This window comes from Dipodomys merriami, unplaced genomic scaffold (assembly GCF_024711535.1).
Source record: "Dipodomys merriami isolate MVZ:Mamm:240054 unplaced genomic scaffold, mDipMer1.0.p SCAF_5, whole genome shotgun sequence".
Taxonomy (NCBI): domain Eukaryota; kingdom Metazoa; phylum Chordata; class Mammalia; order Rodentia; family Heteromyidae; genus Dipodomys; species Dipodomys merriami.
Window position 1 is genome coordinate 37,358,278 of NW_027206068.1, and position 15,112 is coordinate 37,373,389.

The window sequence follows — 15,112 nt, forward strand, 5'->3', positions numbered from 1 at the left end:
CTTACACTGCTTTGGGGCTAAGTTTTAAACGTTCATAGTCAGAGTTCAGTTTTGTGACATTTTGTTTTCATAAGGCTTGCATCGTGATTTATTTAAATTCATGAGACATTTTAATAGATGAGGAAGATCAACGTTGAAAAAGACAGATTTCTGGAAACAGTCAATCATTGTCAGTAAAGAGAATTTATGTTTTTAAGTATAAAATATTAACATCTATCACAATGACTTTGTAAAAATAAATACAAAACATGAGAGGTACATTTGAATAATGTGTACTAAATAATGATAGAGCTGGGAAGGTGGCTTAGTGGTAGAGTATTTGCCTCACATGCATGAGGTTCAGGGTTCTATTCCTCAGCACCACATAAACAGAAAAAAACTGGAAGTGGTGCTGTGGCTCAAGTGGTAGAGCACTAGCCTTGAGCTGAAGAGCTGAAGGACAGTGCCCATGCCCAGAGTTCAGCCCCCATGACTGACAAGAAATAAAAAAATAAAAAAAAATAATGGTACATCACTTCAGATGCCCAAATCTCCTATTATCTATGTGGTAGATTTGGAGGCTAGGGTAATACAGAAGTTTAAAAATCAGCAGGATGAAGACAAAGAAACAAAAAGTCTGTAAGAGTCAACATGAAAAGATGAAAGCATGAATGTTTTTAACTGTTTGGCTGGGTGTCGAGCCTCATGCTTCTACTTGCAGCTACTTATGAGGACCAGGGGCAGAAGAATGATAGGCAGTCTTAAAATAATCAGTGGAAAGCCAGGCACCAGTAGCTTACATTTATAATTCTAGCTACTCAGGAAGCTGAGATCTGAGGATTGTAGTTCAGAGCCAGCTGCAGCAGGAAAGTCTGTGGGACTCATCTCCAATAAACTACACAAGAAAAGTCAGAAATTGAGCTGTGGCTCAAGGGGTAGGATACTAACCTTCAGCAAAAAGCAGCTCAGGGAAAACACTCAGGCCTTGAGTTCAAGTCCCAGGACTGCTGCAAGTGCAAGTGTGCGCATGTGCATGCCTCCCACCCCCCACAAAACTAGTTCAATGAAGGGCTGGAAGCACAGCTTAACAGTACAGCTTAACCAGCATAAGACCTTGTGCTTAGATGAGATCGGGCATGTTCAGGGTGGTATGGCCATAGACAAGCCCTTGTGTTCAAACCACAATATTAAAGTAGATAAACAAACAAAATATAAGTGTGTAGCTATTGCCTCAAAAATGAATGGGTTTCTAAGAAATATATATACTTAAATAACATATATATTCATATTTCAGCAGTACTAAGGTTTAAATTAAGGGTCTTTTACTTGCTCGTCAAATACTCCTTGAATCAGACCTCAGCCCTTTTACTTTAGCTATTTTTTTTCATATATGGCAGTACTCTTTTTGCCTGAGGCCAGTCTTAGACCTTGATTCTTCCTCCCTAACAAGGGAGGGATTACAGAAGTACACCACCATGCCCAAATTGTTCACTGTGAGCCTCAATAAACTCTCCCTCAGAAAAAATTTTAAGCCTAAATTATTTACCATATTCTAATTAGAAGGGTATATACATTCAGACACATAACTTCTAATCTTAGGAAAGTACAATTTTATTTTTTGTAGTTTAACAAACATTTTAATATTTTTGCCACATCTATATTTTTATTTTACATCTACACTTTCACCTTACCAAGACAGTTATAGTACAAATGAGACAGTATAAACAAAATCATATACTTTATCAAAAAATCTATTGTGAATTAATTTATGAATTTGTATAATGCAATTTAAACCATTATTCACCCAATTTAATGATGTCTATATTTATTTTCCTGAAATTATGGAGTCTCTGAAGATTCTAAACTTGATGAAATCCTCAATTTGGCAGGGAATGCTAAATGGATTAACTACCTAATCCAATAAGTGCTTGTTTTTAACCTTTGATTAAATGTCATAATAAACATCAATATTTAAAAAAAATATTTAATCTTGCATAGTGACAGTTCACTGGCGCTTCACTCCAGTCTGGACACTGACCATGGAAAAATAGATGCCTTTCTGTGCCAGCAGCTGTTGGTGGGTGCCATACTCCTTGACTTTGCCATTCTGGATCACCACAATTAGGTCTGCATTCTGGATGGTGGACAGGCGGTGAGCGATCACAATGCACGTGCGGCCTTCTCTGGCTTTGTCCAGGGCTTCTTGCACAACCTGTCCCATGATCACACAAATTAATTTTCATAAAACTGCTCTTCCTTGAAATCTTCCACAGTAGCAAGCCCCACAGTTTCTTCACTGTCCTCCTTACCATGGTCTCAGTGAAACCTAACAGACTTCAGGAACCAGGTGATCTGTCTGCCAGAGGAAAGCTCAACCGTGATTTGCCTCACTTCTGAGATGCATTATTAAAGACACAGCAGTGTCATTCCCTTAAAAACATCTCACAAAGTGCCTTGTGATGTGACTGTGTAACCCAACTCCACAGCTCATTCAGGAAATCTGAGCAAAGGTGTGAAACATCTCACTATCATCGTCTGTCTTTCAGACAGCTGAATGAATAACATTTGCTTAAACACAGGAGCATGGTCAACATTGCTCTTATGTACAGACTTTGCCCTTGTCTGAACATCCCCCTTTCCACATGGTTTCTTTGAAATTCAGGTGTTCTACCACCAATTTGCCTTGTATCATCTTTGCTTTCTTAAATAAAAGCTACAGAATAATGTGCATATATATCACTGAATGCTGACATAAGCCAGTGTCAACTCCCCTAACTAAATTTTGTCTCTCCAGTGACAGAGGAAAGCATAATGTTACAGCTTTTAAGAACAATGGATCCAAGTATGAAGAACACCATTTAAATCCTTACCTTTTCACTTTCTGTATCTAGAGCTGATGTGGCTTCATCCAAAAGCAAAATATGAGGCTGCCTAACCAGGGCACGAGCTATGGCAATGCGCTGTTTCTGACCACCAGACAGCTGAGTTCCTTTATCTCCAACTCTGGTGTTGTACTTCTACAAACAGGATTGTTTTTTATGAGACAAAACATAATAAAGTTCAGACATACAATTTGCTCAAGGAAAATAAGAATGATTAGAAAATTTTAGGTTCAGAAGCTAAAAGTGGATTCAAGGAGAATTAAAGAAAAATATGAAAATGCTTCATTTAATCTTTCTTTTGGCAAAGTGACACCAGGACTTTAAAAATAATTTTATGTAAGGGATGGTAGAGGGAAAACAAAGGAGGAGGCAACAATGCTCAATAGGAAATGTACTCATTACCTTGCTCATGTAACTGTAACCCCTCTGTACAGCATTTTTACAATAAAAAAACATTAAAAATAAAATAAAAGAATTTTATGTCTTACTATAAATAGCCCAAATGTTTATCAGTAATAATATTGTTGCAATGCTAGTATCTTCTATCCCATGGTGGCATTATCCATTTAAAACAAGGATGACCAGGAAAAGGTATTGGATCTGAACAGCTATCCATGATAACTGAAACTTGTCTTATTATAACTAGGAGTAAGCACCCTCTCTGCATTTTTAAAGCGAGGATGAAAGGAAGCTCTTTGGATGTTAGCTTTTGCTGTCTTTGTTTTATGAAACTCTAACACATATCTAATTTTAATGGATGCTAACAAATTCCAGATCTGTAAGTGACTGAAAACTGAAGTTCCTTATAAACGTTTGCTTTGGTTCATTTTTAAGCTTCTTTTTATATTCTCCCACATAGGTTCCTACTATAAACCATAATCTCTACTCAAGAAGAATACAGATAAGAGTTTGAGGGTGGGACCAGACAGTGGAAATAGGAGTGAGCAGCCTGTATAATTAGAAAACTGTACTACCTTACTCTTTTTAGGCCTTTGCCAGGTTCAAATTACAAACTTGGGCTCTGATCCTTCTATTTATGTTTGACTGTTAATTCCTGTTTGACATAGGACCTGCCTATATTCTTTTATTTTTCTTTTTTTGTTATATCTGGCAATTGCTCAGAATAAATTCTCCCCTTTATAGATGGCATGAGGGGACCCCTGGTGAGGCTTGGCAGATACGCAGATACGTGAGCCTGGCTCCCCCCGCACTGTGGCTGCCTCAAATGGCAGATGAGTCTGTGGTTCTGGTAGGTGCAAGGTCTCCAGGTTGATGTGAAAACAGCACTGGGTGCTGCAGTAGGTGAGGGCAATATCCTGGAGCAAGAGGGACAGGTATCCAGCCTCTGCATGGTAAGTCAATCTTGGCACTGTGTACTCAGGTGAAAAACGATTCTTAGCCAGGCAATACAACTTACAGTGTCATCTAGCCCATTAAGAGGGAAAAGAAACTAAATGAATGCAGAAGAAATGTGAGTGACAGAGGTTAATCACAAATCCAGAAAGACAGGCTCCTTGCCATAAACAGATTTATTTTACCTTAAAGAGCTAGATAATAGTTGATTTCTCTGTTTCTGCTGTGCAGCCTACATTGATATAACCGGGACTTTTAAACTTCAGACATCTTGATTTGAACATCCAAGTTTCTTATGTAACGGGACTAGTGGGACATTTCTAACAAGCTTCCAGGTTATCCAAGTTTGAGAATCACTGACCTCTCAAAGCCATAGGGGAAAGAATTTTCTACTTTCAATGTTCAAAGTAGAGTTATTTATGTCAGGCTGAACTAGATTGTTGGAGAAGGGAAGGTGGGGCATATGCTCCTCCCTGGGCCTGTGTGTGGGATAATTGTTATCTGCAGAAGAGACTTAGGAAAAGAGAAACTTTGGAAAGAGTCACCTTGAGGCAACTTGCTTCTGTGTTAGTTTTAGGCTAATGAGCTTCAGTCTTAAAACCTTTCTTAAGAGAGACTGACAGGTTCAAGAGTAATTTATATTTTCAGAGAAATTGAGAGGAGATGCAAACAAACAGCCCAGATAAGATTCTGACAACCCTTCAGAATAGGGCTTGAGAGTCACAAAGGTTACAATGATTAAAAATTATGTAATACCATAATTGTCTCAATGGCACAGTCCCATTAAAATAGAGATGGCTTTCTGGCCTGGTCCAGCTGTCTGACCTTGCTGTACTCCACAGAAAGGCTTGAAGTTTGGAGAAGAGCTGAAAAGTAGCAGAAGGAAGAGAAGAGAGGACAGCAATGGGGAGGGAAAGTCATGCAAGCCTCATTGGCAGGACTGAAAGCATCAGGTCTACAGGTAGAGACTTAAATGCCACCTGCAGGGCCTCCCTCCCTCACACTTATAATTGCTACTGCAGGGCCTCCCGTCCCTCACACTTATAACTGCTAGTGCCCAACTTCTTAAATCAAACCTCCAGTGCTTATGACTTTAGTTGTTTTTTTGAGTAGGAACTCACACTTTTGGTCATGGGGAAAGCCAATGACCATAGCTTGTACCACAATAAGATTCTGTTTGCTGAGACAAAAGCCTCAGTAATATTTTTTCCCTAACTGGCCTCAACCCATGATCTTCCTAATCTCTTCTTCCTGAGTGGCTGAGATTACAGGTGTAAGAAGGTATCCCAAATGCTTGTTGACTTGGGAGGGGGTGTTCAGTATGCTAATTTCTTTTACCACTGGCAAATCAGCCTTTTATGGTAGCTTTATTATACTGTGCTTATAGGGTGCTTATCTATTCTGTTTGAAGCCCAGAATATAAAAAAATATCAAAGGATAGATTGATAAGGTTGCTAAAGAGGATATTCAAGGCCAGAATGACATACATCAGGCAGTGAGTCAATGAACTGGTGTATGTTGGCCTCCTTGGCCGCCCTCATGATCTCATCCTGGGACACAATCCGGCTGTTGTCTCCATAGGCGATGTTCTCAGCAATGCTGCAGTCAAACAGGATGGGCTCCTGCGACACAATGCCCAGGTGTGCTCGGAGCCACTGCACGTTCAGCTGCTTTATTTCCTTGCCATCCAGAAGCTACAAATAAGATATCAGAGATCAACTTTCAGGCTAGCACAATTTTGACTTAGTAAAATTAATATCATAATTTAATACTGCAAAATTGTCAAGTTATTGTGAGATTGAGGACATTTCATTTGTTTTACCTTAGAATGTCAAAGTTAGTCCAATAATGCCATAAGTATACAATCAAGAAAAGGTCCCAACACATTTCTTACATTTTAAACTCTGCTTTATATAGCTGCAACTTTCGTTTTGTTTTGTTTTGTTGGTGCTTCTGGGACTTGAAATCAAGGTTACATGCTTGCTAGGAAAAAGCTCTATCATTTGAGCTATAAATATACATTGCATCATAACCCAGGTTTCTGATACAAGCACTAGTAGGAATAATAGGCCTCTTTTTACTGAAGATATTCAAGTACTAATCCCTAGATGCTGTAAATACTTCATGTTATATTCCATGGATGTGCCTAGGACTACAGAAGATGGAGAGACAAGTGTATGAAAGGATACTTGGCATCTTCAATACTTAGGCATAGGAATAGAGAAGGATAGGCTGCCTTCCCCCCAGTGCCAGGCTTTCTAGATCACCCTAGAAGATGGGAGGTGGCTTATTATAGTGTTGCTGAGGAAAAGTCATAAATGATTCAGCACTGCCAGTGTAATCATCTGCTTTCATTCTAGAGAGAGGTGTTCATGATCTCTGAAGGACACAGCATGTGCTGAATCCCATGTCACATGTACTGTATATATCCTATCCCTAGCTTAGGCTTAGGAAAGACTGCTGACCAGGGGCAGGTAGATCTTTGCTATAGGAATGTCACTTCTGCATGTCAAGTTGTAAAGTACAGGATGGAAAAAAGAGTCATGACTCTTTTTTTTTTTGTCAGTTGTGGGGCTTGAACTCTGGGCTTGGGCGCTGTCCCTGCACTCTTCAGCTCAAGGCGAGCTCTCTACCGATTGAGCCACAGCACCACTTCCGAATCATGACCTCTGTACCAAGCCAGTTCTCATGGAAACTATTCTGAACATCTTTGGCTTTCTAATTTTTAGTAAGTGAAGGCAGAAAATAGAATGTGGAAAGAAGCAGTATAAAAGCAATATAAAGATGTAACTAAGCAGTAGATCTTTTTTAAATAAATAATTTAAGAGGGAGTTTTAAGTAGATTATTATTCCAGGCTTAAACCTCTGGCAGCATACAGTAAATGTCTAATAAAATCACAGGAAATCGGAATAATGCCAGTAAGCTTTACTGAATTTCTTCTTCACATGAAAGAGGAAAACATTATTGGATCTCCTCACCCATGCACAAACAGACCAGCAGTTTACCCAACATTCAATACTTCACCAGCATTGCTGATGGTTGCCTTCACTCTGGGCAACTACTAGCGATGTCAGTAAGAGCCATGACTAAAAGTTCCATGTGCTAGGAGTTGCTATGGACTTCCAGATTAAAACAAAGTTTCAGAATCTAGATTCCATCAGACTGGTTTTAATTCAGTGACCCATTGAAATCTAACCACAACAAGGGAGATGAGTGGTGTAAAGTGTAGTTACAGAGGAGGGCAGAGAAGCAGAGTTGAGGAGGTGGTTGGAGAAATTGGCTGCTGCAACTGGTCCAGCCTGAACACCAAACCTGAGCTTCCACAAGTTTACCTAACAGGGATGAGAGCTAAGAGTCTTGGAAGTTATGGTTTGATAAGGAGATTGAAGCACATCCAGGCACGTAGATGATGGAAAACCTGAAAGGAACTGAATAAGAAAGCGTGCTCACCACTGTGCCGGCCAATGGGTCATAGAAGCGCTCCAGGAGCTGCACCACCGTGCTCTTCCCACAGCCGCTGCTGCCCACCAGAGCCAGCGTCTGGCCCTTCTTCACCTGCAGACTCAGTCCCTGAAGCACTGGGATGTCTGGCCGGGTGGGATAGTTGAACTTCACGTCATTAAAGGTCACATTTCCTTCTAACACCTTCTAAAACGAGAAGAGAAACTCAATTCGCTGCAGTGCTGAAAATGCAAATTAGGATGGACAACTTTTATTATTAGGCATTTAGGTAAGAGACTGATTAATAAGATTTCTACATGGGCAGTATTTTTTATCTGTTATATCAAAGCACTGGATATTAATAATATTGTCAACATTTAGTAAAATAACAATGTGATCTAGATCCTATATTATTGTTAGCATATATAAAATGGAACTTTTATTAAATTTCCTATTTGAATACTTTTAGTCAGGAGTTAGGAATAGATCATATTTTCAAAACACCACACTCACTGGCTTTAGTCCATCTGTACTGTAGCTGTCAATCTCAGGGACTTTTTCAATGAGCATGATGACATGAGATGCTGACACTTTGGCTTTGGCATAGTCAGGAGCAAAGGAACTGACCTGTCCAACTGCCATGGCGCCAAAGACAATAGCTGAAAAGACTCTGGAAAATTAAAAATAAGCTCTATTACATTTTCTCACACCCTAAAGACAGCAATGGTAGCAAGCTGGTAGTGTTTACAGCCAAGCAGCATTGCCTTAAGTAATTAGAAAAGTTACACAAAACACATTTTCAAGGATATTTTTTATTTTCTTTATGTAGTTGTACAAAGCGGTTAGTATTCAATAAATCAGTTTATAAGTTTAATGCATCTTGGTCAATAGTACCTCTTTCATCAGAAATTAGCACTTTGCTTGTAAATTTAACTTCATTTCAGTTTGAAACTGTGACTGCAAAGTGTTGATTTTTTTCCACCTCTGTTAATACCCTTACCTTCTTACATGACCTTTTAGCACTTCTGTTCAAGAAGGGCATTCTGATATCCTGCTTGTTGCATCTTTGTTGGGCTGTGTCTTGGTATGTCCTACAGGATGTGGTAGACATTACTGTTGACAGTTGCATGTCTATGAGTCAGAGTAGGCTTTGTGTTTTCCCCCCACTCTCTTTTATTAGTTAGTTGTGGCTCACTGTAGACATACAGTGATCCTAGCTCTTATCCACTAGGTCTTTCCCAAATCAGGAGAACTGAGCCTAGGTATTCGTGTATGGTACTGAAGTTTAGTAACTGTTTGGTTGTTACACAGCATTATTGTGGAATTGTCATTGAATATAGTCAGTGCTGGTAGAATGCTGTCAGATTCTTAGAAAACCTAAGGAGACAAGCCTAGCATGAGGGTACACACCTATAATCCCAGCATTTGGGAGGATGAAGCAGTAAGATTATCAGTTCTGAGTCTGTCTGGGCTAAACAGTGAAGTCCTGACTTAAAAAAAATTTTTTTAAATGAAGAAAGGAAGGGAGGAGGGAAGACGAAAAAGAGGAAAGGAGAGAAAAAGTGAAGAAAATGAAAAAAGGAAAACGTATGAACCATGCAACAAGGTGTTCCTCATGGACCTATTTATGATGCAGCTCCCACAGTAGACCTGCATTATTGATCTATAACATGAGAATCATGGCAACAGAGCTGAGAGGTCTTAAAACTTGCAGTGTTTTTGCCTGGACACTTTCCCAAAATTGATTTCTGTGTTCAGCAGTAGGGAGCAGCATATTTGATTGTCAATTGTTAAAATTTTGTTTTAACTATATTTTTCTTTTCTAGTATTGGGTATCAAAAACCCAGGATATTGCACTTGCTAGGCAAGCACTTTGCTACTGAGATATAGCCCAACCCTAAAACTTTTCTTTTTCTTTCTTTTTGTCAGTCATGGGGCTTCAACACAGGGCCTGGGCTCTATCCTTGAACTTCATTTGTTCAAGGGTAGGGCTCTATCACTTTGAACCACAGAATCACTTGTGGCTTTCAGATGGTTAACTGGAGATAAGAGCCTCACAGACTTTTCTGCCCAGGTTGGCTTTAAACAGCGATCCTCAGATTTCAGCCTGATGAGTAGCTGGGATTACAGTATGAGCCATTGGTGCCCAGTCTTAAAAAGTTTTTTTTCCACTGAAAAAAAAACCTGTTGGATTTTTTTAATATATAACAGCCCTTAGAATATTAGAACATTATAAAAAAACAACTTATGTTTCTCTGAATGCATGCTTTATTACACTCCAGGGCACAGTTACTAAAGCATCTTTTTAAGCAGTGAGGCTGAAACATCATATTTGAGAATCTTTCCAGAATATTCAGAATCTGCCACTTCTTTTTCTCCCAGTTCTGTACAGCATAACAATTGTTTTCATTTTACAAAATAGCTCTAAGTAAGTCATACCCATTTAAAACGGAGGATCCTTTTCAAAAGAACTGCTTTTCAGACAGCCCACTCCACTTGTTTTTACTCACTTTGAAAATTGTTTTGCAAATTTAAGGCCCAAGTGTGAGCAATTTTCATAGACTGAAAGGTTTGCAATAAAGGAATATATCAAATAATTATCCAAGCAAGTCCCAAATCAATGGTACATGACTTTATTCTTTGAATCATCTTTGCAAATAGCACCTGTATAACATTTGTCAGACAATTATAGAAATAGAAACTAAATTGTCTGCACAGATACCCTCAACTGAAATATAATGTCTGTGCATAAGTAAGATGGAAATATTACAATTTAGCATGCACTATAGCATATAGTATGGTATGTATTGAACATATTATCTTGTCAGATTTATGATTCTAATTTGACTGTGAAATTGCAGCACTTTTAGCTTCTGACATGAAAGGGCAGAATTCCACCTGTCATCAAAAGAGAAACTGCAAAAATTTGCATACACTTTTTACTACCAAACTATAGATTTGGTTACTTTTATAGAATAATTTAGTTCAGGTTTGTCTTTTCCAGCTGAGGTACCATTTTCTATATTCATAGTAAGATTTCAGATTCATAGAATCTAGTTTTCATTTGTCATTTTTTAACTTTTCCACCTGTTATCTTGCAAGTGATTTTCTTTTTTTTTAATCAAGAAATACATTATCCTGGCATCTTCCAGAAGTTGTAGAAGTTAGCACACCATCTCTATACCTTAACTGCCTGTAGGAAAGCCTTTACATGAGGTCATCAGACCACTTGCTCAGAGTTAGGCTTCTTCCCAATGTTAAGACCTTATGCAGACCTCTGGATTGATGCATCCCTCCCAGACACACATTGGGAGAGGTCAGATAATGAGTCAGCACTGGGAAAGAGAGAGTTTACTAAGGAAACTCAGGGTCTCAAGGATGACATACAAAGCCTTGGAGGCAAAATGTCAGTCTCTCATTCACCAGGATCATAGGAATTTCAATCAAGACACCAAGCATGTGGATTCCTTCTTTTACTTGTAAGCATTAACCCAGTACTTACAATAGAACATCTTCAAATACCATCAGCTCACGGGCCACCAAGTAGGCGCCAAACCGGAAACAGGCAGCATAGGAAAAGTACATCATTGCCTGAGTGAAGGAGAACGTGATTCCAAAGATGTGTGCTTTCTTCAGAGTATTTCTGGAAAAAGGACATTTGAAAACTTACTCCCTTTTCATTTATTCCTTAAAATATAGTTCAATAGGTTAGTAAAGGGGAACAGAAAGTAACTGACAAAAGTAGACTTAGTGTGGAAAGAAATAAGTTAGATCTCCTTTTATTTCCCAGTAGTGTAAATTTAGGGAACTCCCTAATCTTTGAACCTCGATGTCTTCATTCTTTAACACAGGATTAACTATACTTTAACAAGCTTGTATAAAGATAATCTAAGCCTGTGAAACTTGTAAAGAGTAGTTTAGGGATTAACAAATGACTTCCTTCCTTTTATCCAACTATTGAATACAGACATGTGTCCTCTATAAATAAACATTCATTCCGCACACATTCACCCAACAGTCATACATAAGATACTCTGTGGGTGGCACAGGGCCACAATGTCCCTGGCCTTGGGGATCTCAGAGTTCTGCTGCATCATTATTTACACAGCAGAGGTACTCTTTGAATAATAAGTTGTGGAAAAAGAAGTAGTACTTAAATATCTTGAGGAGTTAAGACGTATGAATACAGGTTCATAGCCCTAGGCATTATGAAATGGAACTCAGATATATCTATTGAGTTGTGAGAGGGCAGATTGGGGAGCCAGAAGATCTCTGGGCTTCCTATTCCTGCTTTAATGTATAAGTTTGTCTATTATTTTTCCTATATATTGGTATTTTTAAATTTATTTCTATTTTTACTGTTATTGTAGAGTTGAAATACAGAAGGGTTGGACTTTCATTTATCAGGCAATGCATACAATTCTTTTTGAAACATGTCTCGCCTTCCCTTGCTCTCTTCCAGTTTTTCCCTCCCATCCCCACTGGCAAGATGTACAATTCATTTTCCACGTAGTATCTAGTGAGTACCATTATTGTATTTGTTCACCCTTTGTTCCGCCTTTTCTGTGACCCCACCTCTTACCCTTTCAAATAAACAAACAAGACAAAAGGAAAAGAAAACAAAAACAGCAATAACAGCAACTAAAAAATGTTTCTTGTTTCTTTTTCTTGGAGTTCATTTCATAAAATATTTTATATGACTATATGCACATAGTGAGCCTTTGTCAATCACTCCTATGCATATCCTCTTTAGCCTCAGTGCAACCACTATGGAAAGCAGTATGGAGGCTCCTTAAAAGCAAAAACATAAAAGAAAAAGAGCCAAGCACCCGTGGCTCACACCTATCATCCTAACTTCTCAGGAGGCTGAGATCTGAGCATTGCAGTTCAAAGTCAGCCCAGGCAGGAAAGTCTGTGAGACTCTCATCTCCAATAAACCACTCAGAAAACCAGAAGTAGTGGCACTATAGCTCAAGTGATAAAGCTCTAGCTTTGAGCTGAAGAGCTAATGGACAGCACCAAGGCCCAGAGTTCAAGCCCCATGATTGACAAAAAATAAGTAAATAAAAGAATAAAAAACAAAAATCCCTGGGCATTTATCTAATAGAACACAAACAACACACACTAAAGCTACCAGCACAACTATGTCTATTGCAGCACTGTTTACCATAGCCAAGATAAGGAATCAACTCAGATGTCCCTCATTGGATGAATTGATCCAGAAAACGTGCTATATATATACAGTGTAATCTATTATACCATTTGTAAGGAAATGGAAAGACTTGGGAAAAATTATATTAAGCAAAGTTGGGGAGAGACAAAGAAATGTAGGTTGTGTGGTTTCCCTCATCTGTGGCAACTAGAATGTGCCTATAAATCTACAAAAGCATGATCAAATGATTAAAATACATATTGGTATTTCATTATTGTCCCCCAAATGGCTCTAAGGTCAATACAAAAAACATCTAAAAACCTATTGATAAGGTCCATGTTTCTTATTAGATAAGAAACAGAATCAGAAAGGTTGGGCTTGCTCATGTCCACATCATTGTTTCCAGCCTTCGCTACATGTGTTATCCCAGGGACAACACAGGTTTAGGCAGCGTTACTCTTCAGTCTGCCATAATACTCATACTTTCATGTTCCACAAACAGTTCTCAGCCACAATTAGAGTTCTCACCCACAATTATCCAAACTACATTAGATCTATTATAGAGAGATTTGTGTCCGATCTGGTATCTGAGATTCTACCTCAGAGATGCTCCTGCCTTTGTTTCAGGTTCCTCATTTCTCTGGGGTAATTACAATGGTTCTCATTGCAAATTATCCTTCTGAGCACAAATATGGCAACTGAAGCATTTCTCATACTCATCAGTCACTCTTCAGGAGTTCTTACCTGTATGGTACCTGCAAACCCTGGGAATACATCTGTTCAAACTTCTGCTCCCGAGTCAAAGAAACCACAGTTCGGAAGTTTTCTATTGCTTCAGTGGCAATCTGCAACAGACATTATGCATTATGAAGAGGCCAAAGTGCAAACAGAGGCAACTGATGTAAAGTCTATTAGTCTATTAAGCAGATTGATAAAATTAAGTTATGATTATATGTCATTGATTTACCATTAACTATTTACTGTGAGCATCTTCTCTGTAAAAAAGTGTATTAAGTAAATTATCAAAATAAATTTTTAAATCTGGAAGAAAGATAAACTAATTTAACCATCCCTTCTTTAAATGAAATCAGGGAAGGCACGTTCCTAAAGTCACATAGCTATATAAATTCTCAAAATTAAGCTGGAAACTCAGTATTTTTATATCTTATGCAGTGCTCTTTCTACTATGCTGGTCATATTTTGTTTATTGTCATTTTACATATTTTTGAAAATGTGATATTTACATTTGATCTTTATAATTGCCAATAATCATTGGAAAGGTTGAAAAGGTAGATAATCAAGTTACATACCGATTTATATACATACATAAATACATATATGCATACATACATACATACTGGCCTGTGTAATTTTTCCCCTAAGCACACATCTTTAACAATATAAGGGTCCAATTTTGTATGTATTTGCCTTAATATATATTAATAGTATTTTCTAAAGTTATTGAATATACATTTACATTGGGAATCAATGAGTAATTAAGATTCTAGCCAGTTAAGCATTGCTAACAATGTTTCTTTCTCTTTCTTTCTCTCTCTTTCTTTTTCTTTTTTCTTTATTTTTCCCTCAACCTGGGGCTTGACCTCAGAGCAATGTTTCTGCGCCTCTTCGTGCTCACGGCTAATGCTCTACCACTTGAGCCACTGCGACACTTCCAGCTTTTTTTGAGTAGTTTACTGGAGATAAGAGTTTCACAAATTTTTCTGCCCAGGTTGGCTTTTGACCATAATCCTCAGATTTCAGCCTCCTGAGTAGCTAGGATTACAAGTATAAGCCACCAGTGCCTGGCTTTCATTTTTTATTTTTGCAGTGTATTGTGTAACAAAACATAATAGTAAAAAATAATTTTCTCAGCTTATATAAGCAGTTATATTTAGTTTCATTCACCTTCCCAGAGCCTTCTAGCTCTTTCTTATCTTTTAGTGCATGTCCAGACAACATTTTCATTTCAACAACTCCTGCGATTGCAATGATGGGCACAATTGCCAGGAGCAAAAGTGTCAATTGCCAGCCATAGATTAAGGATATAATGATTCCTGTTCCAAGATTTGCAATATTCTGAGTAATTACAGCAAGTCTGGAACCTGTAGCCTGAAAAACAAAACAAATTAATCATATTTTTATATTATCATTAAAAAAGATCCCCATGAATTCCTAAGGATTATGAAAATTAAATAACATGAAAAAAATCATTTCAGATATGAGATAAAAGTAAAATTTTACTTAAAATTTTATTATAAAGGTGATGTACAGAGAGGTTACAGTTTCATCAATTGGGTATTGAGC

The 15,112-nt window shown here is 38.0% G+C and overlaps 1 protein-coding gene across 2 annotated transcripts in view; it reads right to left on the bottom strand.

Annotated features, from left to right (window-relative positions):
- Positions 1 to 1,239: 1,239 nt before the first annotated feature.
- LOC138809642 (ATP-dependent translocase ABCB1) overlaps positions 1,240 to 15,112 on the bottom strand; it is a 65,730-nt gene continuing 51,857 nt past the window's right edge. The window contains exons 21-28 of one of the 2 annotated variants that reach the window (XM_069996397.1): positions 14,714 to 14,917; positions 13,553 to 13,653; positions 11,159 to 11,299; positions 8,170 to 8,326; positions 7,666 to 7,860; positions 5,702 to 5,908; positions 2,850 to 2,996; positions 1,240 to 2,191 (exon numbers count right to left, since the gene is read on the bottom strand). In XM_069996397.1, coding sequence (XP_069852498.1) covers positions 1,985 to 2,191; positions 2,850 to 2,996; positions 5,702 to 5,908; positions 7,666 to 7,860; positions 8,170 to 8,326; positions 11,159 to 11,299; positions 13,553 to 13,653; positions 14,714 to 14,917 — 1,359 coding nt within the window. In that variant the 3' untranslated portion in view covers positions 1,240 to 1,984. Of the gene's footprint in view, positions 2,192 to 2,849; positions 2,997 to 5,701; positions 5,909 to 7,665; positions 7,864 to 8,169; positions 8,327 to 11,158; positions 11,300 to 13,552; positions 13,654 to 14,713; positions 14,918 to 15,112 lie in introns of both variants that reach the window. The other variant, XM_069996396.1, reaches the window with a different exon arrangement.